The sequence below is a fragment of the Carcharodon carcharias genome, chromosome 18 (genome assembly GCF_017639515.1).
Source record: "Carcharodon carcharias isolate sCarCar2 chromosome 18, sCarCar2.pri, whole genome shotgun sequence".
Lineage (NCBI taxonomy): Eukaryota > Metazoa > Chordata > Chondrichthyes > Lamniformes > Lamnidae > Carcharodon > Carcharodon carcharias.
In genome coordinates, this window is record NC_054484.1 from 47,025,897 (window position 1) to 47,051,997 (window position 26,101).

At 42.0% G+C, this 26,101-nt stretch overlaps 1 protein-coding gene across 4 annotated transcripts in view; it reads left to right on the top strand.

Moving 5' to 3' along the window:
- Positions 1-26,101, top strand: part of cnksr2a (connector enhancer of kinase suppressor of Ras 2a) — a 580,037-nt gene that overhangs the window by 496,944 nt on the left and 56,992 nt on the right. For all 4 annotated transcript variants that reach the window (XM_041211522.1, XM_041211523.1, XM_041211524.1 and 1 more), the window contains 3 exons: positions 292-365; positions 10,436-10,507; positions 24,718-24,788. In XM_041211522.1, coding sequence (XP_041067456.1) covers positions 292-365; positions 10,436-10,507; positions 24,718-24,788 — 217 coding nt within the window. The remainder of the gene's footprint in view (positions 1-291; positions 366-10,435; positions 10,508-24,717; positions 24,789-26,101) is intronic.

A 26,101-nucleotide genomic window follows, 5' to 3' on the forward strand; every position in this document is an offset into this window, starting at 1 on the left:
AAATCAGTTTTATTCCTGATCAGTTCTTCTGCTAACCTTAGCAAATTGATAAAATGATATCCCAGTAAGTCTAATAGCCGTTTAGGAGTGCCTAACTTTCAAGCTAAAATTGTGTATTTTCCTTGCGATTCATTCCACATGTTCAAACAGTTGGACTCAATGCAGTAACAGCGTTGCAAAGAAGATTTTTCAAAAATGATGCTTAACACATTGAACATTTGAGCTGTTAATACAGAAATGAAAAATTATGCAACAAAAAAATGTTCAATAAGTTCTTTATGTTTTCCTCAGGATGAGAAGGCCGAGGGATTTATCTGCCTATCTGAGTTCAAAATTGATAGAGCAAGTGAATGTCGGAAAAAGTAGTAAGTATTACAGCAGTGATGATCTGATAATCACTCTCATCCTTGACTTTATAGAAGGGAAATTAATTCAATATGATTTACTATTCGGCGAGTAATTAATGTTGGTTAATGTATCTCCTGATGTTCATTTCACACTACGAGCTTAATAACTGCATACATTCTTTAAGTTTCACAAATGATTAATCGATGAATATTTTTGCTTAAAAAATTAAATTAAGACTTCCTCCTGCTCTCAGCATCCTCTTCCCTCCTGCTCACTGTCTTTGCTCCTTCACTCAATGTTTGCCTCCCCTCTCCCTCCCTGATCCAGAATTCTCAATGTGGTCAGAATTTCCTGTACATGGGTTCTCCACCCGCGCAGCTCTTCCAAACCATCACCACCACTATTTCCTTCTGTGTTTTCTGCTGTTATTCTACTCTGTTGGGTTACATGCACATAAGTACAAACAAAGAAAAAAAATATTATCTTATATGAATCAGCAGGCTCAAACACAATTGTTGGGCACCAATATACATTGCTTTTCATCAGCAAATATGGTCACACTCCAAAATTGATAGCGTTCTGCACTAATCCAGTCCATTTTAATAACAAATAAAAGTGTATTGCCAGATTTTAGACCATCTGAAATACCAAATTGTAATGATGAAAACAAGTCTGACATTCTAAAGTATATTATTGTGCTGCAGATTACTTTTTAAGGCAACATAAAGGCAGATCTTCCGGTCTCGGGAGCGGCGCAGTCCTGAGCTTAAGCCAGGAAGCTGGGGAAGTTCTGACATGGCACAAATGCACCGTAATTACCTGAGAAGTTTAACTTCCAATTTGCACTACCCAGGACCCTCCATGAATGTCTCTTACACTGATCTCAGTGTCGGAGACTTGGACGAGGTATGCGCTACTTACTGATACTTATCCTGGAATTGTTACACTCTGTTTAATTTCTGGTGTAACTCAATGATAAACAGGGCAACCCAACTCCCCTACCTACCACACATACCACCTCCCCAACCCGACCCCAACCAAATTGACCTGACACGACCACCCACACCATCCTGACCTGACTACCTACACCTCCCAACCCAACTATCCATTCCCATTCCTCAACCACTCACCCACCCATCCATTCACTCACTCACTCTCACTCACTCACTCACTCATTCAGTCATGCACTCATCCACCTACCCATTTACTCACTTTCATCCTACCACCCACTCATTCACTCACTCACTCACCTCACCTGATTTACTAACCTCACTCACTCCACTCACTCACACATCCACCCACCCCTGACCCGAATACACCAGCTGATGTCATAAAAGGGTGGCGTGTCTTCTCCACTGCTTCTCTTCACCAATTTTCTCTTGGATTGCTGCTTGAGGTTTTATAGTTTCAAACAGGATCAGAACTCCCTGCTGAAAGTGCGCGAAAAGGTGAGCACGCAATGCGTGCAGCATTTCTGCTAATTTGAATGCCTGGCCCATAATATGTAGTGTATAATGCACTAAAAATATTTTTTAATATAATGTAAAGAGACCAAAAATCAATCTGAAGAAAAACTCTGAAAAAAAGACTTAGGCTTTAGCTGATGTTTGTATTTTGTTCAAGCTTCTTATTTTTTGTTTGGCACTATCAGATTAGTTTGTCGGCTTTGCTTAGTTGGTCGACTCATGTTTTGAGTTAGGAGGTCATGGGGCCAATGTTCAGTATTTGATCATATAAGCTGTTTATTTTATAGTGCGCTAGTAGCTCCCAATATGAAGGTTTCACAGAACTAAGTGAACTATAAAATGAACGTGCCGGATTTACTATGTTGATCTAGTAGCGTGGGAGATCTGATTTAAAATAAACAGGCCTGGCTACTGGAAGCTGACAGCACCTGTGTGGGCACCTAACCATTATAAAAGCAGCTGTAATGTTGGCTGATAATGCAATAGCAAAAAAGTGCTGCATTTTAAAGGTGCTATACTTCAAATGAGAGGTCAAACCAAGGCCCAATTGCATGTTCTGGTTCAGTTGCATAGTAAAGCATCCATGGCACCACTTGAAGTGCAGGGAATTTTCCAATGTCCTAGCTAACATTTCTCCTTCAATCATAACTGGCAAAAACAGGTTGATTGGTCGCTTGTTTTATTGCTGCTTCTGGGTTCTTGCTGTGCATCCATTTTCAGTCATGGGAGCAGGACCTGCAGTTCAAAGCAGTTCATTTTCTATGAAGCGTGTTGAGATATTTTTGAGAGATGTGATGAGATTAAATCAATGCAAGTTTTAGTTTTTCTCATGACCCAATCCCAGCTTTTCCATTTTTTTTAAACGAAATGTCAATAGTTTGAGCCTTTCTCCCATATTATACTAAAATGAATCATGAGATATACTAATCTTGACGTTTGATCATTTTTAAGATTTGACTGCAGAAGCATGCCACCCATCTATGGCAGTCATTAAATATAAGCTAAAATTGAATGGAGACTGCTTCAAGTGTAGAAATTCCAAAGAGCTCAGATGATAATACCAGTATTTATGGGGCAGAGTTTTCCCCTTGGGCGGGCACAGCTGGTGGGCCCAGGGGCTGCTGCGAAACTGACTGCCACCAGCGATCGGGATTTCACCCTGGTGGGTCAATTAAGGCCCACCCATTGTGAAATGTGGCCCCACGCTGGCCAGGAAGGGCCGAGAAGTTACGGCGGCCTGTCGGCTGCCGAGTCCAATGGTGACCTGGCGGCTGGTTTAAAAACGGCTCAGGCAGCCCCAGAAAGGCTGCAAGGGAAGGACTTCTGTCTGCCGTTCTAATGATGGATTCCAGTGCGGCTGCAAATGCCAGGCGGGTCGGGTCAGGTAGGCACTTGGCCCCCCAACTTTTCTGATGATTGCCTCGCTGTCCTCATGGAGGAGGTGTCTGCCAGGAGGGACACCCTTTCCCCAGGGATAGGAGGAGGAGGCCACCGCGCCTCACAAAGAGGGCATTGGAGGAGGTGGCAGCCATGATGTGGTGCAGCGCACCTGGGTCCAGTGCCGGAAGCGCTTCACTGACCTGCTGTGGTCAGGAAGCATGAGTACCATGTTGGCCTGGGTCAGTGTGCAGAAATGTTAAGGTCTGGCCATCCCCACGTGGATCTCAGGGGTGCTGGAGTCTGAGTGCCAACTGTCAATGATACTGTAGCTGGCTAAGGGGGTGAGCCCTGGCTGCTTGGACTGAGTGGTTTGCGGCTCGAGGGCCACAACTCAGATGTGTTCATCAGCTGGCCAGGCTGCAATGGCGCTGCAGGTAGAGAGTGGACGAATCAATGCTCCTCTGTCCTTTCAGAACACGGGCCATAACTAAGCTGAGAGGGCACGTACAGGTGGAGGCCCTCTCAACCTGCTGCCGTTTTCCCAGTTCTGGCAGGACGCCATGGCACTGGAGAGCCGGCACGCTCCCCGTGCAACCGGTCATGGAGAGGCGCGGGTGCCAGATGAAGGTAAGAGTGCAGAGCACAGAGGTGAGACTTTCAGATTATGCAACCATTCTAGTGCAGTCTCTTCATTGATGTGAGCCTCGAACCTGGAGTCCCCAATGATTATTGGAGGACGATGGCAGATCTCCATTGTCTCACCAGAGTACCTGGCATGTACAATGACAGTGTGATGACTTTAATTAATGACACGTCCTTCTTCTCCCTTTTAGGTTCGCCAGCAGTTGTTCAATCTGCAGACTCCGAAGGGCCGCCCCTGACACTGGAGGACTGCTGGGCATCATTTTCACCTGCGTCACACCCACTCTCTGAAGCAGGCAACAGCGCAGATACCAGCACCTCGGTGGGCATTAGTTCGGTGGCTAGTATCTTGGTGCACATTGGTGAGGGCACCACATTCGCTTGAGGTGCAGGTGGAGGCAGAGAGTGCCCAGGATGATGGCAGTGATGAGCCTCTGGAGTCATCCATTAGGCGGGAGATGCCGGATGTCCAGCGGGGTTTGCGGGAGGATCTGGTGAAGATCCATGAGGATCTGCATGCCATCGTCTCCGTGATGGAGGAGTCCATGTGGAGCGTAAGCACTGCGTTGACCGTCATGGGCGAGTGCACTGCCTCCTCCATTGAGAGAGTGGCAACTCTCATGGAGAGGTAGCTCTAGGGACAGAATGAGGGGTTCCTGGGGGTGCGCTCAGGCCTGCAAGCCCTCACACAGGCCCTGACCTAAGGTGGTCACTGTCATTGCAGGAGATGGATGAGGCACCCAGTATCCCAGCTAGGTGCCCGTCTATCAGTGGTGTGCAGGGAGATTCGCAGTGACCTCACATTGACACACAAGTTGCCTGTCGTCTCTGCAGGCTCCGTGCAGGGCATTCTGGATGACAGCAGCAGCTCCTCTGCCCGTGCACCAGTGACCATGGCATCTGATGAGGCTGCAGCAACTGGGAAGATGCCAGCTGTGGCACTGGCCACTCCCTCCCAGGCGGGGCCAGCAAATGTTCCACTGGCCAGAGTACGACCACCAAGGTGAGCAAGATCAACAAGACAGCAGAGTCAGCAGGTTGTCTCCAATGCCGGTGACAGCGAGGGGGGAGCGCCTAAACGTAGCACTCGCAAACGTAAATTAAATGCACCATAAGCACAAGACAGATAGGTCACGGGTAATTTTGTTCATTTCTGTTACTTTATCAATGCTGGTCTGGGATTGAAGACCAGAAACATTTATGTAAATAGTTTGGAATTGTCACAATGAGATAAATTTTGTTTTTGTTGTCATGGCCTGTGTATGCTTCACCTTTTTATTTTATTGGTGCAGGCTATGCCACTATGTAATGCTGGACGTAAGTGGCTCTGAACTTTATTACATAGGCACTGAGTGTTTTTTGTGTTCAAATGAAAGGGTCCTTTCAGACATCTGGGATGGAGGAGGTAGCCCTGGCATGCATTTGAAGCTGAACATTGTTAACCTATTTGAAGGAGCGATGGATCAAAGCGTCCTTGGCTCTATGCCCTCAGCATTCTCCTCACCATCCCCTTCTTCATATTCACTACTGGAGTCATCCTCTGTGGCCTGTGCAGCTGTGTCAAGATCCCCTTCCTCCAGTAGGTCCCCCTTGCCAGTGCCAGATTGGGGCGAGCACAGCATGCAACCACTATCAGTGACATCCACTCTGAGGGATATTGGAATGCTCCCCCTGAACGGTCCAGGCATCAGAAGCGCATCTTGAGAAGACCAATGGTCCTCTCTACCATCATCCTTGTGGAGGCATGACTCGTATTGTAACACTTCTCTGCTTCTGTTCTTGGGTGGCAGAGAGGTATCATGAGCCAACTCTTCAATGACTAGCCCTGGTCACCCCACAGCCATCTATCCAGTCGAGTTGGAGCACTGAAGAGCCTCGGCACCTGTGTCCTTGGATGAGTCATGGGAGCTGCACAGAATTACCGAATCTGCATGCTGTGGTCACACACTATCTAGATGTTCATGGATTGGAATCCCTTCCTGTTGATGAAGGCAGCCGGCTGACCTGCTAGCGCCTTGATGGCCACGTGTTTGCTGTCGATGGCACTCTGGACATGGGGAACCCAGCAATCGCTGCAAAGTCTCTGGCTCATTCAGCCTGGCTGGCCTTGTCCGTACGGTAAACAATAAAGGTCAGAATCCACCTGAACAGAGCTTCTGTCGCCAATTTGAGGCAACTGTAGACATTTGATTGGGAGACTGCACAAAGATCCCCCACTGAGCCCTGGAAAGAGCCAAAAGCATAGAGGTTGTGGGCCACTGTGACTTTCAGGGCCACCCACAGAGTCGGAGCTGATCTCAGGCCCAGTCACCTGGCAAATGGAGGGTCACAGTCTCCCTTGAGAGGTGGAGCCTCTTTCGGCATTGCACCTCAGCATATTGAGGTAGCTGCATCACCACCTGTAAGCCCTGGCAGCAGGATAGTGGTGTATTCCGCGCCCCTTCCACCTTGGATAACTGCTGGCCCTGTGCCCCTTTTGCCTTTGCTTTTGCCTCTCCTCCCACAGGTCCCTCCCCTGGAAACGGCATTGGGACACCTGGCCTCTTCCCCCTTCTGCCCCTTTCTTCCTCCTCAGAGCAGGCATCACCAGTGGAGACCACAATCCCTATTACCAGGGTAAAAGAAGGCTGTCTGATACCCGGAAGGGTCCAGACGGTCTGAATCCTCCTGGGGCACGGCAGACAGCAATGAGGCCTGGAAATGCTATGAATGAAACCCCGAACAGAGATGAAGCTGCCAAGTACCACTAAGCAACCACCTGCAAACTATCTCCAAAACTGCTCACTACTCACACGGGCAATGCTGCTGACTCTTTTTATCCCTGGTAATGGGGATGAGGTTTATGAAAATGTCGGCTGGCTGCCTGCCCATTTTGCCTGTGTGACCGAGCAGAAAATCGCATGGACAAGGTAAAATCACAGTCAAGTGGCCTGTTAATTAATGGCGGGTGCTGCTCTGGTACCCGTACACACCCGTTGAGGGAAATATTGCGTGAGAGCGGAATGACATCGGGACGCTTGCCCAATGTCATTGCATGCTATTTTACTCCTGATTGAGTTGGGCACGTACCCACCCAGTGGACGAAAAATTCTGCCCTTGATTTTATTTACATCATCTGACCTCCTTGATATTTTGTTGGTTCATAACAGACTCTTAACATGTATTCTACCCAATGTATGACATAGTAATGGTGCTATGATATTAATTTTAACAGTTTATACAAGTGACCCTAGGAACAGGAGTATGTCACTTAGCCGCTCGAGTTGCTTGTGCCATTTAATAAGATCCGTGATCTAACTTCATATATCCTGCCTTTGCCCCATATCCCTTAAAGCCTTTACTTAACAAAATACTGTTTATCTCAGATTTAAAATTCTCATTTGACCTAGTATCAACTGCCATTTGTGAAAGAGAGTTCCAAATTTATAGCACCCTCTGCACTTCAGAGGACTTTCCTAACTTCACTCCTGAAAGGTCTGTCTTTAACTTTTAGTCCAAGGCCCCTAACCTTAGACTCTCCAACTAGCAGAAATAGTTTATCTCTATCTAACCTGTGAGTGCCCATTGTATCTTGAAACCTTCAATCAAATCACACCTTAATCTTCTAAATTCCACAGGATACAGCCCTGGTTTGTGTAATCTCTTCTCATAAATTAACCATTGGAGATCCAGGTATCATTCTAATAAACCTAAGTTCCCAGGCCAATATATCCTTCCTAAGATACGGTGCCCAGATTTGAACTCAGTACTCCAAGTTTGGTCTAGTCAAGGCTTTGTATAGCTGCACTATGATTAATAACTCCTTGTAAACTGTCCTCTGGAAACAGCCCCTTGTAAACTGTCCTTAAGCCACTTTTGGTTTTTTTACCTGTCCGTGATATTTTAATGATCTGTGTACATGGACCCGTAAATCTCTTTGGATCTTCACTGCTTCAAGCTTTTCCACATCGAGAAAATACTCTGCTCTATCTTTTTTATGTCAAAAGTGGATAATCTCACATTTGCCTATATTCAAATCTATTTGCCACAGTTTGGGCTAGCCACTTAATCCCTTAATATTTCTTTGTATTTTAATGCTTCCATCCACACTGTTTACAGTGCTGCCTACCTTTGTGTCATTGGCAAACCTAGCAATGTGGCTCTCTATCCCAACACTTAGGTCATTAAACAGAGTGAATAGCTAAGGCCAAAGATAGTCCTCTTAGAGGTGCCACTAGTTACATCCTGCCAGTTAGAGTACCTACCCATTATCCCTACTCCCTGTTCCCTGCCATACAACCAATCTCGTAGCCAGGTCAATAATTTGCCTTCAGTTCCATAAGCTTCTTCTCTAGCTAGCAGTCTCTTATTAGGCATTTTATCAAATGCAAATCCATACAAATGATACCCATTCCATTGCTTTAGTCACCTCTTCAAAAGATTCAATGAGTTGTGTGAGTTATGTGCTGGCTCTCTTCAGTTAAACACGATCAAGGTGTTCAGTCAATCCATCCTTAACTATAGGATCTAGTAATTTCCTGACAACGAATGTTATGTTAACTGGATTATAATACTGTGCTTTCCCTCTCTCGACTTTCTTGAATGGTGGAGTGACGTGCAATTTTCCAGCCTAAAGGAATGATTCCTTAATGGAAAGAACTTCGAAAGATTTTAGTTTGGCCATCTGTAATGTTCTTATCTATTTCCTTTAAAACCCTGGGATGGAAATCATCTGGTCCTGGGCATGTGTCATTCTTCAGAGCCATTATTCTATTCATTGCTGTTATCTTGCTTATGTTAATTTTGAAGGGCCTCCAACTCTGATTCAATATTCATTTCCTTAGGATGTTCGCATACTATCCACTTCCTCAACTGCAGTTACCAAGACAAAATAATTATTTCACATGTCCACCATTACCTTATTTTCATTTATAATACAATTGTATGTTTTTAAGAGGCCAAATTACTCTTAACTACTCTTTCTCCAAATATAAATATTTTGTGTTGATTTTTGATGTTGCTTGTATGTTTCTTTTCATACTCTCTTTATTATAGTTCTTATTATCTGCTTCATTACCCCTTACTGTTCTGTGTGCCTGATCTATTTGCTAGGGTCTATGCTATTTTTTACACTCTTGCATGCTTTTTCTTTTAGTTTTTATGTTGTTCTTACTGGTTTATGATTTTTTTGGTAAGTAGAGTTTTTTGTTCATTCGGGGTATAAACTGATTCTGCATCACATTAAATATAGATTTGCCCAATTTACTGTGGATAGATTCTATCCTATTCCACTGAAGTCCCCCTTACCTAATTCTAGAAACTTAGTAACTATTATGCATTTTTCCCTTTCGAACATAGCATTGAACTCAATCATATTATAATCGCTGTCAGATAAATGTTCATGCACTGTTAGGCTGCCAACTTAATCTGGGTTATTGCTCATTATTAAATCTAATATGGCCTGCCTTCTTATTGGTTCTAGGACATATTATTGCAGAGACTATCCTGATCACACATGATATTTGCTGCTTTTCTGACTTAATCTCATCTGATTTATATGGAAGTTAAAATCCCCCATTAAATCTACTCTGCCTTTACTACAGGCTTGTCTAATCTCTGCATTCATACATTCTGCCACCTCACAGCTGCTATCAGGGGGGGATATACACAACTCCCACAACTTAGTCCTTTTCTATTTCTTAATTCTACTCATAAGGCTCAACTGTCTGCTTGCCTCACATTGTAGCCCCTTTTAGCATAAAAGTAATTTCATCCTTAATATCAACTGTTGTTCAGTCGGTAGCACTCCCACCTCTACAGCACAAAGCACTGAGTTCAAGTCCCAATCCAGGGCTTGATCCAGGCTGACATTCCAGCGCATTACTGAGGGAGCACTGTACTGTCAGGGCTGCCGCCTTTTCAATTACACATTAAAATGATTACCTGTCTGCCTACTCAGGTAAGTGTAAAAGAATCCATGACACTATTTCAAAGAAGAGCAAGGTAGTCCTCCTCAATATCCTAGCCAATATTTATCCCTCAATTCACATCCAAAAATCAGTTCTGATCATTATCACATTGTGTTTGTGGGAGTTGGTTGTGTGCAAATTGGCTGTTGCATTTCCTGCATTACAACAGTGACAAAACTTCAAAAAGTACCTTTTGGCTGTAAAGTACTTTGAGATGTCTCATGGCCGTGATAAGTGCTGTATAAATCCAAGTCTTTCTTTCTTTCTTTAATCAGCAAGGCTACTTCTCCCCTTCTACCAGATATCATTTTCTTCCTGTAAATCTTATAACCTGAGGATCATTTTAACATGTGGGTTAGACAGAGTCAGCAGGCTATTTGACTGTGGGGGCAAGATAGCAAACCCTATTCCATCCCTACCCTTGCATTCCAGTAAGCTTAATGAATAACAGTGGGGAATACTGACCAATTCCCCTCTGCCTCTTTAGACCTGGGGCACAAAGATAAAAATATAGTTATCCAGCAGAGAGAATCATTTAATATCAATCTTTAATTAAATATTTTCAAAAACTGAGAGTATTGAAATATTTGTATAAAGAAATAACATATGAGAGTTTGTGGTTTTTAATGTGTGCATCTCTCTCTTTAACAGTGCATTCAAAGCATGCCATCCTAAGATCAAAAGCTTCTACTTTGCAGCAGATAATATGGATGATATGAACAGGTATGTACAAAATACAACAAAACAATTCACATCAGCTCCAGAGGCAATTTGAGTCAATCTTCAATAATTTGCATTTACGGCTGTTACAGGTGTTACAAGAGTTTACTGAATCATTTACTCCTCTCTCAGCAGATTCCCAAACATGACAAAAGTTGACCATCACCCTATTTGAAATCATCTGTTTACTAGATTAAATATAAAGTGTAGTTTCACAATTATACACAGATTCAGCAAGTGGGAGCACAATACCCTAATAATTCCTGTAAATGTTTATACCATTGTGTTATTGCAATCTGGGGGATCATAAGTACAGATCAGAGTTTTCAGAAACTACTTATCACCAAAGTATTTAATTACAGTTAAATGCAAATATGAAGCATTCAACAGGAACAAATACAAGAAGAGTTTGTAATGAAATGATTGCGGTCACCACCATGTACAGCTCCCACAAGGCGAACAGTCAGGGCTGCTAATGTGGAAGAGAGAATGGCAGCAGCAATTACTGCACACAAACTTTGAGCTGGTCAGCTTCGACTTTCCCAAATGACTGCTTTTCCAAATATCTTCCAAAAATTGACACACAAGTTTCAAGCACAATAGCAAATAATAAGGCAGTGATGCAATACATGCAGTTGCCACTATGATTCTGTTAACAGCCTCTGCCCCATATCCCAGCTCAGAATGTGTGACTTAAAACTTCCAACTTAATAGACAGATAATCAGATTGCTGGATTTCAACTCATGAATGGAGGATTTATTGTAGGCAGCCTGGTTATATTATAAACATCTCCATTGTTGTCTCCACCATATCAAGGGACACATGCGGCTATGGTTTTACCATCTAACACTTGTATTGGGCAAATTATGTTAATACTAACATGCCTTTTATAAGTTGTGTGGATTGCACTTCTCTCAGAAACCTATTTGTAGTTAAACAGAATGTCTCCTTTAATGTTAAAGACCAGGTCTTTTAGTTATCAATGCAACAGCTTTCTGGAGTCTTCTGTCTGATCTGTCAGGAGAAACAGCAATAACTGCAGTATTTTCACCTGATAAACTGAACAATGTTATAATCACTCTTGCCTGGAGGTACAGCTGTGGGTCGGAGGGGCTGCAGTGAGGTGATCTTTCCCAAGGACAGGTGGAAGAGGACAACCTCTCTATTCAATCAGGCATGGAAGGAAGTGGCTGTGGAAGTCATCAGCTGAAGTGTGGTTCCTCCAACTTGGAAACAGTGCATCAAGAGGATTTAGGACCTCAGGAGGGCAAGAAAGGTGAGTGGTGCAGCACTTTCAAATGTCAAGCTCCACACTGACTATCACAGCATTCTCTTGTACAGCATTACTCAGAACAACGTACTTTACAACTCCAATCATTTCTCTCTCTGCAGGCACCTCACCTATCCATTTGAATAGCCAGCACTTTCACTCACCCTCAGCTTATTGTCCTCTCACAACCAAGTCTCATAGTCACTCTCCACAAACAGTGTCCTTCCCTTCTCTCCACACAAGCCATCACAACCACTCACACCTCTCTGCTTTCTCTCCTTGCAGGAGAAAAGCACACAGAACTTGATAAGAGGCAGAGACCCAGGGTGGAGGGGAGATCTGGCCCTCCAGTTTCAGGCACCTTATCAGCCATTAATAATGAGCACCCACCAATCCCACTTGAAAGGAGGTCTTGTCTCAGGAGTCTGCAAATGTCAGCAAAGAACTTCCATGAGTGCTCAGACATGTCATGAGAGCTGAACCTCTGCCTATAGACCTTGTTTTGGGGGTCACACCTCCTTCCAGTGGATCTTGGTGTCTATCCCACCTGCCCGGTAGAGGAACATGTGACTGAGAAGAAGGCAGCTGGTGCTGCTGTTGGTGATGCTGGAGCAGTTGGTGGTCGTGTGGCCTCTGCTATTCCTCCTCATCAAAAGTGGAGCTCCATTAACTACTCCGTTGCCATATAAAAGGCCAGGAAGTGCAGCTAAATGTGAGTGAAGTGCTAGACAGATGAAGTGACTTTGAAGAAATTGGCAATCACCTGTTGTTACGGTCCCAGCTGATGTTAATGCTGGATAAGTCAGATCCCAGAGCTGATAGACCCTAACTTTTATTTTTTAGTTTAGAAGCTGTAGAGGGGCAGTCACTGAACATATTCACAGGAGTCCACTAGTGTACTTTTAACAATAAAACAAAACATTTATTAAACAAGAAAAGATGAATTATATTACACTACTCCTTCACTCCAATGATACCTTTACAGATATATACAAATTTGTAAAGATAACACTTTACAAAATCTATCTTATAACTCTAATGTTCACAGTAAGTATGCAGTCCATGTAAATTAATAGGCAAACTATGGTCGGACACCACACTCCAAAACCAAGTTTCTATGGATTTCTCATCAACACCCTCCCCGACCCCTGCCAGACGCTTGTCACATTGTGAGCCAACTGGTGTCACTAAAACCCTGTCTTTCTCATGAAGGTTTCCAATCTTCACATTTGAAGAACTCGCCTTGGAACTCTCTCTTAAATGACACTTACCCCTAGACATCTTCAACAAGGATCCACTTCCAGGGTTTCAGTCCTTCCTTGATCTTTCCCCTGGATCTCTTTGTGCGTTTGAGTTTCACCTTCCACATGCACTCTCTCAGACTTCAGCCGTGCCAAGCAGAACACCACTGCTCCAAAGGCCTGTTTTAAGAAGTCAAAAATCTTTGTCTGCCTCCTCAAATCTTCTGGCTTCTCTCAAGCCCACTTTGCTTTAAGTCTGCTCCCTCGAGCTCTGTCTCTTTCATTCAGAATCATTTCTTCTGCTTCTTACTTTCAGTTTCACTTAACAGGACCTGTTTCAGATTCCTGTTATTATTCCTTGAATTGACTGTCTTCCTCAAACCTCTTTTTGCCCCACTCCTTGGTTTTGGGACTTTCTTCTTTACTTTGGGACCTGCCCCCTGCAGCTCCTGTTCTGCTCCTTCTGGCACTTTCTGTAGAATGGCGTTCCTGTGTGGAGCTACAGAAGGTCACCTGACCTTTTCATGCTGTTTCACTTTCTTCCTCCTCTTTCCCTTCTGTGCAGGCAGGCAGGAACAGCTTCCATCTAAAAATATTTTTTATATACACAGGGCTGTTTACCACCCTGGAAAAAAAATGCACCAACTGTGTATGTGCGGCCATTCCAAGGCTGGTGCATACGCAGAGGCCACCGGGGCCTGCTGGGAACTGTAGTTCCCAAACTCCAAGGCCCAACCTTCGATCTGAAAGGTTTTTTTTTCCGTTTTTTTCTTCTTAGGTTCATTATACAGTAAAGCAGTGAAAGCACTGTCTGGGAGAAGAAGTGCTTTGAACAGCAATCTCTCAATGTTTGGAGCTCTTCATTGTAACTGATCAAAGCCTTCCCAGCTCATCAGTTTCACTGAGGAAGCTCTTCCTGCTGCCTACTCACCTTCGGGACACTGATGAATTGGATACATCGGGAAACAGATTCCATGGCTGGGAAATCCAGGATTCAGGAATAAAGCACAACATAATTGGTTTCTTAACTACCTCAAGCACTTAATTACTTACCGACAGATATAAGGGTGTTCTTCACTTGCATCCAATGTCACCCTGGAGAAATCCAGAAGACGGCAGGTTCACATCGGGATCCCAACCTGATTTCAATTCCCAGGACTGTCCCCCGCACTACCGCCCCTGGAACCCACCTCCAATGATCTTGGAAAATTCTGCCCATTATCTTTTTGAGTTACATTGACACTGATTTTTCAACCTCAGTTTGTTGCTCCAAATAAGTAGTCAAAGCACTTTAAAAGAAAACTTGGAGCACCAGTGAAAGGCAGCCTATCTGAGGAATTCAGAATGCATATTTCAGAGTGTGTGAAGTCTTTATGCTAATAATATAGTATACATGACTTTGGTGAATGTGAAATTGTACATTTGAAAGATATGTGGGTGATAGTAATGAATACATTGGGTGTAACTAGACAAGTATTTCATTCTTATCTGAAATCTTTATCAAACTAAATGCTTACCAGCGACTTCAGTTTAAAAGAAAGGTAATTATTATAGTACCTAGTTAGGAATAACCACTTTGAGGACTGCAGTTAAATTTTTCATGCAAAATGAAATAATGTGACAGCATCATTTAATCTGTCTCAAGACTTAGAGTCTATTCTGGGAGCTGTACATCTTTCTGCTATTTTGCTTTATTATAATCAGGACCCCAGCAGTAAACATTTTCAACATTTCAATTTAGAGTTAGGATAATTTGAACTGGAAAGTAGATTCAGTACTTGAAGAATTAATCCAACTGCATGTATAATTTTTTGTTGTATGCTGCAAGGTAAATGCAATTTCTACGCTCTTCACTGATTTTATTCAGTAATTGTAAGTGTAATATCAGTGGAGGATTTACTGATGCTCAGTTGATTTGGTATCTTAAATAAGAAAGTGAAATTCAATTACCAATCAAGTGACCATTTTTGTTTGATATCCACACACACACACACACACACATACTTTTCAGTTTGGGGCTTTGACCAACATCATCATGCCTCCTTTCACTTCTTCTCTCAAGAGACCAAAAGGAGCACATATACTGCTCCCCTGACTGAAGTCAGCAGAATCAAAACAGACCAGCAAACCAACCTGGGATGTTTTTACCCTGTGTAGCACTATTCCACAACGGATAATGCATGCATCCACTTTACCATTGAGGGAGCCTCTGCAATCGATTATGAATTGATCATTGAGTCATGATACATGGCTGCTATGGCATTTGGCTTGTAAGCTGCATTCCTGATGGCTCAGGGAAAGAATTTAAGAGGAAACCAACAGCCAAATTGACAAGCTATAGGAAAATGAGTAATAGTAAAGCAGATGTTAAACAGATGTGAGCAAATGTATTAAATAAAATTGTCAGAACACAAGAAAGGAACAAATTCAGTGAGGAAGGAGCAGACTTGGAAGCAGAGTGAACTTTAAGTTTGGAAAGAGCAATAGAATCAAACTGATCCTCATTTTGTAGTTGTTGTTTTTGTCCTTGATTTGTTCTTCTTTGGTTCAGACTGTGGGAGAATGTGGTGTGTGAGAAGCTGTTGGTCATTTTGTTTTACATTTGCTATGAAAGGGGTTTTGTGAAAAAAAAATGCACTTGTCCAGAGATCTTCAGACATTGTATCAACAAAATTATTACACTTTAAATGATCCAAGATTTTTGGCATGCAGTGGGTGAGGTGGGGACCACAAAAAATGGTGCAGCATAAGGCTCCTCAGACTTTGGACCTTTGGTCTAATTTTAATGGAACTGACATCAGAACCTTGGCGACCAAGAAGACTGCATGATTGGCCACTGCTGGCATCAATCTGGATGCAGGGATTGAGGTTAGATCTCACAACCTAACATTGAATAGAGAAGGTCCACAACCTTTTGAGTGAAGAGGTTTCTCTCATCTCAATCCTAAATGGCCAATCCCTTACTCTGAGACTGTAATCCCTAGTTTCCCCAGCTGGGTAACATCCATTCTGCATCTACCCTTTGAGACCCTTAAGAATTTTATATCACATCTCATTCTTCTAAACTATAGGAAATGTTGACTTAGTCTGCTCAATCTCTCCTCATAGTACAATCTTCTCATCCCAGGAATCAGTCTAGTGAACCTTTATTTCACTGCTTCTAAGGCAAATATACCCCTTCTTAGCTAAAAGACAGAACTGTATACAGTAGTCCAAGCGTGGTCTCACCAAAGCCCTATGCAATTTCAGTAGAACTTCCTTACTCATATACTCCAAAGCCTTTGCAATAAAGGCTAACATAGCATTTGCTTTCCTGATTGCTTGCTGTACCTGCATATCCACTTTCTATGTTGCGTGTACTAGAACACCCAGGTCCCTCTTAATATATTTCCCGGTCTCTCACCATTTAAAAAATATTCTGCTTTTCTATATTTCCTAGTGAATAACCTCACATTTCTCCACATTAAATTCCATTGGCCACAGACTTGCCCACTTACTTAACCTGTCTATATCCTTTTGTAGCTTCTTTACATCCTCCTCACAGCTAAGGGCAAACAGAGCAGTGGCTTGATAAATCATTTTAATGAGACAATTAGCAGAGGCGGTTTTTGAGGAACAGAAATAAAGTACTTACCATTCATCAATGTTAGAAGAGTGCCAGAGCTGTTACATGGTGGTGTAGATTTTATAATAACACCATTGCATATTTTCCCAGGAGTACAGTAGAACTCTAGTAAAGGAAAATGAATTCAGCCAACCAGCCTGCGCAACAATACGTTAAATATCAAACTGCCTCACAGTTAGCAAACAGTAACTACATTTAATTTGCAAGGAGAATCTTGTACTGATGAATGCCCATGCATAATCTAAGATATCTCTCATTGATGTATAAATAATAGATGGGAGACAGTTATAAAGCTGTAATACAGCAGTGAAATTCAGATATCATTTGCACTTCCTGATAAAGAATTGCACTATCAAATCCCATCTGTGTGTTTGTTATTTCAGGTGGTATTCTTAATATGAAAACTTAAAAATGATAATTTGCAGTAAAAGACTTTTGCATTTACGGACATCACTAATGATGAAGGCAATTCATGAGCAATCATTCAGTTATTGTTGTGATTCAATAGAATCATCTAAGCTCTGGAATTCTCTCCCTAAAACTCTCCATCTATCTATCTTCCCTTAAGACCCCCTTTCAAGCTTTTGGACCTAATATCTCCTTTCTTTGCCTGGTGTCAGTTTTTTCTCTGATTACACTACTGTGTAGCACCATGGAATGTTTTACTAATTTGAAGGCACTATATAAACGTAAATTGTTGTTGATACCGAGCCACTGTTCAATCAAACATAAGTTGGGACAATTTTAACCCAAATAAATGGTGGATATGAGTCAGGTGGGATGTTAAAACATGATAAAATCTCATAGCCGACCCCAACCCACCAACTTCTAGTCTTAACAGAGACAATACGGGGGAACCAGACAACCAACCCATTCACAGGAGGTGGATCACTCATTTAAAGAGGCTGCATGCCCCAGATATTATCTCTCTTCCAACCCCTGCAGTGGCCAACTATGTTTTCCAGGCATCAGGGGAACCCAACAGCTAAAGGGTGGTGAGGACTGCTGCATGGAAGAGTTAAGATCTTTGCCAGTGCTGTTTGTGGGCAAGGAAAGCAGGGAGTGTTTCCTCCCAGATAACTAAGTAAAGTTGTTTTCCACTCCATGCAATTAGACCCAACACATGCTCTGATTGTACTCTCACTCCCCTGTGATCACTCGGCACACCCCCACACCCCCCCCACCCCACCCCCACACACACCCCCACCACCCACTGCCTCTATCCCTGATCTCTCTCCTCAATTCTCCAAACCACGTTGATTCACTAATGTCCTTCAGGGAAAGAAATCTGCTGTCTTTACCTGATCTGGCCCAGATGTGACTCCAAACTCAAGGCAATGTGGTTAACTCTTGACTGCCCTCTGAAATGGCCCTGTGTCAAGAAAACAAGAAATTGTAATATTTTTCTCCTGTTAATAACTCTGTCATATTTCTTATATACTGGAAGACAGGCTGCTGGGGTTGTAAATATGGTGGTTGGAGTAAGAGCCAGAGTGACTGCAAGAGTCTAAAGCCAACAGTAAGAAGTGGTTTTAATATGTTAATGAATCAAGAAGAACTTCAATCAGAGTTTTACATAAAGCAATAACAGGAGTAGTTTTTAATTAAGTTGTTTTAGTTCAAGGGGACATATGCAAGTTGTAAAAAGGCATAAGTAAATAAGGTAAAAGTAGGGCAAGTTTATTTTTTTAAAAGCCTAAGAGCTACAGTTAAGAAGAGTCTAATCAAGTCTGGGAAGAAAGCATTTCTAAAGCGACTTATTGAGACAATAGAGAGATCAAAGGGAAGGAACGCACTTAAGGAAATACTGAAGCCTAGGTGGGGGTAGCTGCTTAGATCTCCCAGAAGACAGCAGGATAGCTGGTCAGACCTCCCAGAAGATACTGTGAACAAGGCCAGACCTGAAGGCCTGGTTGCTGTCAGCCTCAGGGGACACCCCAAGAAAAAAAGGCACTATGTGGTAAAGATTACTGGGATTCTATAGATTTTGAAATCTATAAGGATAGTTGCCGAACAGAAAAGTGGAACGTTAGCTCTGAATGTAGTTAAGCTAAGATCTTGTGGAACTTTTTTAAAGTACTGTTTACTGTGCGAAGCCATTCTTGTGTTTAAGTGTAACTTTTTTTTCTCTATTTTCTTTTGATAAATGTTTACTCTACTATAAAATCATCACAAATAGTCTGGGACATCATTTCCTGATTTCAGAACCTTGCCCCATGCTATACAAATTGCAAAATCTGTTTTGGCAGCTGTTTCAAGTTTCCCTTTGGAATTTGGGCAGTTCGGCATTTACCATCAGCCATGCCATTGAACCTGGCAAACCATTCCATTGTATTCAGGAAGGCACCTGTTCAAAAACAATTAAGAATGAGCAACAAATGCTGGCCTTACACTGACACACACATCCTGTGAGTGAAAAAAAATCAGGCTGGTTTTTGGGTGGGAACAATATTTTTTTAAAAAGCATGCACTTTGGGGGTGTTTGCAGGACTGTATCTGAGTTAGCCAAGTCCTCCCCCTCTCATATTAAAATAGCAGCTAATACCTGTTATCTAGACTCACACATCATGGAGAACTATTTGGACAATATATCTTGGAGCTGCCAGTGCCTGTGAGCTGCGTCCATAACAAGTCACTACCTTTAAAAGAAGAAGGCAAGAGAGAAAATGGATGCCTAATGATAAAATGGAAGAAAAAATTTCCTTGCATATCTAAACTGTGATGTGAAAGATAGTTGAGATCCTTTGCTCGGTGCTGCAATATCATTGCATCCTTGTTTTCAGGACTCTTGCTTATATTGAAGTGTCTTCTTGAGTGATGTTTTGAAGATTTGTGTATTGTTACAGACCAGGAGAGATATAAGATAATTTTCTCCCCTTTTCTCACCTCCCACATAAACAACAAGACCTATTTTTAGAGAGGGAATGTTTGAACCCCCTTGAGTGGCTATGACTTTAAATTAAAGACACAAACAGGCTTTCTTGTAAGTTTAAATCAAAAGAAAGGAAAAATATTTATTTTTCACAACCCAAAATGTAAATACAGTAAACACCCACTCCCCAAACACACACTCTCACACAGAAGAAAAGATGATTTCTAAAGATATAACATTCATTTAGATTACTAGTAGGATAAAACAGAAACAGGTCACTTCTTTACATTGTCCTTAAGATTGTTGTTGAAAACACTGCAGGCCTGAATAATTCTCTCTTGGCTTCCTGAAGAAAAATGGAAGTTGGAAATTTCTGACTGTTTTAGATTAAATTGTGGCTGAGCGCCTGTAGTAAAGAAATGTAATCTTGCAGGTAAAACGAATTAGCCCCTCTTCACTCCCTGAGAAAACTTCCTTCTTGGGGCAGGGTTCTTTTCCTTTGCTGGGCAAGATCTCTCCCTCTGAGCCGCTGGGCTGCCCTTGTGGATTAATAAGGTATCAACTCCCTTTGCAGCCAGTTTCAGGCATGTGATGAAATATCAATGTATTCCAATGTCCACACAGCAGGCTGAAGCCGATGTAATTGACACACAATGGGGATCATTTTGATATCCCATCCCAACTGTGATTATCCTCACTGAATAACTTTATTTGAAATCCCATCGTCGTGGGGCCGGCAGGTCTAGCAGCCATTATCGTGTTAAGTCTCTTCCATTGAAATGGTGAGGGGTAATCAATCAGCAACTGGCAAGGCCATTTACATTTTAAGTGACTTCCCAGAGATATGTTCAGAGAAGTTTGTACAGAAACCACAAAATAAATCACCTGACTTTCTGGAGTTCATTTTGTGAAGGTTCAGTGTCCATATTTTATGTTGCTTTTCAAAAGTAAAGTATGCATCTCCCGACTCATTTTATGGGAATGTAACATGATTATAACAGCATGTAATTGACAATAAACTAATCTGCTGAGATCTAAGGTACATCTCAGTTTTCACCAGTAACATATGTAATCTGCCAGTGGAAATATTTTGGATGGAAAACATTGATGTCTATCATCATCCTGGTAGATTCAGGGATGTACAACTGGGAATGTTTGAAACATCTGTAGAATGCAAGGATGAACTCCCTTTATCTGCATGCAATACGTTGTATAATAAGACAAGCATCACCAATGGAAATCATCCATAGGCACATACAGTGAAATCTGACTGACATATAAACCAACATCCAGCCAAAGTTCCCAGAAAAAGGAAATTCAGATCAGTTGATTTAAGTGTCAGCATACCACAGTTCAATTTCATGGTCATGAATTATTATCAAACAATTTTGTCTTTCTAGATGAGATACTTCAGACAACCTCAGCAGGTATAGGCAGCATTCTATGGAGAGAAAAACAGAATTAGTGGGCAGAATTTAACCCTTGGCTGGCAGGCCGGCCCCACCAGCTCAGCGGCGGACGGGCAGCCGAACTCCGCCGCCGAAACGGACCCACCAGCATTTTAAGTGGGTGGGCTAATTAAGGCCCGCCCAGCAGCCTGCCCGACAGGAAGCGTTATGCGCCTCCTGTTCTGGGGGGAGGGAATTCCCAACTGTCAAAGAGCACACTGCTCCCTGAGGCAAAGTCCTGTCTCAGGGAGTTTAGTGAAAGGTAATTAAAGTCAAAAAATAGAGACATTTTAAAATTATTAATATGTCCCCCTCATGTGACAATGTCACACGAGATGGGATGTGTTGATAACAAACTCATAAAATTTATTAAATTTTTACAAAACAGTAATGAAACTTCATCCCACCAGTGGATGAAGTGTCATGAATAATCTGGAGCCCACTGGGGCTCCTGGCCTGCCCGCCAGCCTTAAGGTTGGCCGGGCAGTGCATTTAACTATCTTAATGAGCCTGTCAATGGCCTTAATTGGCCATTGACAGGTCGGCAGGCGGACAGCTGATTTTGCTGTCCGCCTGCCTTCGTGAATATTTAAAGGGACCGGGATGACGTTGGGGATTCCTCCCAACGTCATCCCGTGTCATTTTCCCCTCGGCGAGTGGGCCCCGCCCCCAAATCACCGAGGGGAAAACCCTGGCCAGTGTTTCAGGTCAATGGCTTTTCATCAGAACCCTACATGCAACCTGATATGTATTTAAGTTGTTTTTATTGTAAAATAAGGTATATGGCGGGATTAGTTATATATAATGCACAGAATACTATTTTAGCCATGGAAACTAGTTCGTTAAGAGTAAAAAATGAAACTGCTGATTTTTTTTATTTGCGGTTTTTGGGCTGAACTAATTGAATCCAGTTAGATAAGGGAATTCTGTTAGCATTAACATGTGGTTCCACATTAGTTGGTATGTAAATATACTAAGTGAAGAAGCATCATACGGACTCGAAACATTAACTCTGTTTCTGTCTCCACAGATGCTGCTGGACCTGCTGAGTTTTTCCAGCATTTTCTGCTTTTGTTTCAGATTTCCAGCATCCGTAGTATTTTGCTTTTATACAATTAAATTAAGTCTTAACAAGCATTGCCACATAAATTAAACCAAACCAAAATTAGGTCACTTGGAATTTTCTTGGGAGTTGTCCCAATTTCCTGCTGTAACTTTGGCATAAGATCAACAGACACTCTGGAGAAATCTGTTTACATCATTTTTCCAGGAGTTTGTTAAAGTTAGAATGCAAACCAAAGAGTTTCTACCCTGGTATGTTTTCTATGAATCATGCTGTGAGATTTATGAGATAGATGAGGATGCTTGAGTAAGATTTTGAAGGAGGGATGCACATAGTTCCTTCTCAAAGCTGTAGACAAATGACTAAATCCATGGCATGGAGGGTTGAGAAATGAAAATTACTCCAGTATAGATGAGTGATGTATATTTCCTTTGAAAATTACTCATCATGCATTTCCCCTGTGCATTAGATAAACAGAATCAGGTTTAGTTATTTTATTAATCAGTGCAGTCATAAACATGAATCTAAGTGCCATAGTCCCTTGACTAACCATGTACATTTGATATGGGATTGCAGTTAATTATATGAATTAAACAAAATATTGCTTAAACCACAAACAATCCAGCAACTTGATAAAGTTGCCTTGTCTGGTAAAGTCATTAGTTCATTAATAAGTTAGTTTCATTATAGAAATAATCTGTATTTATGTTGCCACCCTTTAACTGAAAGATATTGACCGATGCAGTGTGCATAAGCAGGGATGCTTTTGGGGGGTGTGGTGTGGGGGACAGGGAGGTGGTGAAGAGTTCTTGTCAGGAATCCGGGTAGTCCATGTTTCCTCACATGCTGTGAAGTTTTATCTCCCATGTGCACATGTTTTTAAAAAAGGATCCCCATCCAGAAACCAGCCTAATTAACAGGCTTGGTTCCCTGTTGAATGGGGAACCATAGCCACAGAGGCAGATAGGGCAGGCTGCAGCTGAGTTAGTGAGAACATGGAAGGCAGAGTGTGATCCTCGATACTGGAATGGCAGGCCTCATCCCCAATACCAGGGAGTTCCAGTCCTAGGAGAGGCTTTCCAATCCAGCACAGAGGATGTGGCGTTAGTCTTTCAGATCCTAACTGGAGATGGGGGCAGGGACAGTGGCAGGGAAGGGGGTAAGCCTCGTGGGACCGAGGCCGAACTCCTATTCCTCTTAATCCACAAGGAGTGTTGTCAAGGCACTTAGCTTAAAGCTGTCCTCACTTCATTCCAGTTGCTGGGTTTCCCCTGGCCTGGGAAACCCAGCTGCCCAGTGTTAAAGCAGGAAGATAAATTAAATCTGAGGCATGCAGCTTTATTATAATATTTAAAAGGCCAACCCACACCCTGGGAGTGGATTGATCAGCAGCCCCCTGTCCTGTCTGAATTAAACTTGAAAGTTGGTGCATTGGGGTTGGGTTTGGGATTTTTAAATTTTTCACACTTCACCTGATCCCAAACCACCTGTTTTGGGGTTAAAATTGCCCCTTTAGACTTCATAATAATTAACATTTCCACCATCAGTTGTTTGTTTTGAAAATAGTTGTCGGATTAGCATGACTCTACAGCTCTGTAATAACAAATGATATATCTAGTATTGAAGTACAAGTTGTGTAAATTCAGTAAATGTGTATTACTTTCGTCCTTTCTATTTAATACTCATCTAAGCTCATCAAGTGCAGCCTGCACTTTAGCAAAAGTGCATGACAAAAACTGAGGCAATATTGCCTCCTCTGACAATGCCCTGATGGCAATATAACAAGCTGGAGATGTCACCATGTTTTCTGCCCAGTGGGAGACTGAACAATTGAGCCAGGTCATACAGTCCACTAAAGCATATTTCCTAGCCAACCATGAGATATTTCCTCGACTTATCAAGAAAGCCCCAGGAACCAGAAAATAAAGTATTGATGTGAGGCTTTCACATCCATTACTTTGATAGTCTGGGGCAGTAGAATCTGCCATGCAAAAAACATTAGATGATTCCCGAGCACCTCGAATATCGAAAACAAAAACAGAATTACCTGGAAAAACTCAGCAGGTCTGGCAGCATTGGCGGAGAAGAAAAGAGTTGACGTTTCGAGTCCTTATGACCCTTTGACAGAACTTGAGTTCGAGTCCAAGAAAGAGTTGAAATATAAGCTGGTTTAAGGTGTGTGTGTGGGGGGGCGGAGAGATAGAGAGAGAGAGAGGTGGAGGGGGGGCGGTGTGGTTGTAGGGACAAACAAGCAGTGATAGAAGCAGATCATTTACCTCGAATATCGAGCTCTTTCAAATAACTAGTTGAACAGTGACCAATTCTGTAATATAAATGCAATATAAAATTGTGTTATGTGAAGATTGCAGCTTGGACAAGATATCAATTCCATTTGATACATTTCAATAGCACACTAGATGTAGAATGGCCAATATCTGACATGTCTACATACTGTAAACCATATGCATTTGGGCCAAGCAGTTCACTGATAAAAGCATCTAAAACTGTGTACTTGACAGCCAAAAAAAAAATCACTGCAATTCATTATTTCACCTTGGAAGTAAACCTCGAGACCAAAGTGCAGAGGAGCCAAACGACCTATTTGTTGTTTTGGGTTCTTTTTAAGTCCCTTTAGAAATGTTCCACCATATTCAAAGGGGTAATTAATCATGAGACTTTTTAATTATTAACAGGTGGCTGAGTCGGCTTGGCTTAGCTACAGTGGGATATGCAGAAAAAGAGCAACGACTCAGACAAGACCAAGGTACAGTAACTGATGTAAATATGTACAATAATTATATACTCACTATCAGTGAACCTTTCAACATAGATCTGAGGTGTGACATTATGCCGGTAATTTTAACCTAACAGTTCATTCATTGCCCTTGTGCTCGCTGACCTTAATTGGCTCCCAGTCCTCAATTTTAAAATTCTCATCCATGTTTTCAAATCCCCACTCCTCCCTATCTTTGTAAACTCTTCTAGCCCTGCACCCTTCTGAAATCTCAGCACTTCTTCAAATTTGGCATCTACTTATCCCAAATTTGAATTGCTGCAGCTTTGGTGGTTGTTCATTCAGCTGCCAAGGCCATATGCCCTGGAATTCCTTTGCTACATTTCTCTACCTGTTTTTCTTCCTTTAAGACCCTCCTTAGAACCTGTCCTAATATCTCTTCATGTGGCTCAATACCAAATTTTGTTTGATAATGCTCTTATGAAACAACTTGGGATGTTTTACTAGAATAAAAGTGCCATATAAATGCAGGTGGTTATTCCAGAAAAACTGAGGGGATTGAATTACACTCTGTTCATTCTTGCTTGCTAACAGTTTAAAATCTGATCCCATTAGTTTTCCATCAGATTGTTTAGGTTAAAATTAGCCCTTTATATGTTTACACAAGTATTATGGCATTGCACTCCAATGCTAGTTGAATGTCTGGTTTTGACTGGGTTACTTGACTAAAATTTGACTAAAGTTAACTTTAAGAATGATGTAGCACATGATTTAAGAAAAATGTTCAAACAACTGCAAAAACTTTGCCTCAAGAAGTTGTTCTGAATTTTACGTTTGAAGCATAAATATATAATTTTTTAGAAAAATTTTTAACCTCTGTTTATTGTTCAAAAGAGAAAATCATTTCAATGTATCATATTTTCAAAATCGCTCTCAATGCTCTAAGCACAGAAGAAGAGAAAAAGGTTACCATTTCTGTCAAGAAGTTGTTCATCTTGGATGGGATGATAGCTTGTGCCATTTTCTACTGCTGTGTAATTTACAAAAACTCTGCACAGGCCACTCAGCTTCTTAAAAACAATTGATTTTCTGTGTTTGTGTACATATAAAATTTAATACGTATAAAATGAGCTACAAGACATTCAAAACTACAATTATATCAAGATTGGTGCTGTAATCTGACTTAACACTCAAATCAGCAATAACAGGCAAGAGTTGATTTGGCCATTTAGATGCTACATCCACATAATGTGGTGTCTTTATGAGAAAAATTTGATTTCTTTTTCCTGCGTACCCAGTATTATTCTGTGGGATGATGTAAGGACACTCTATGCAGCAATTCT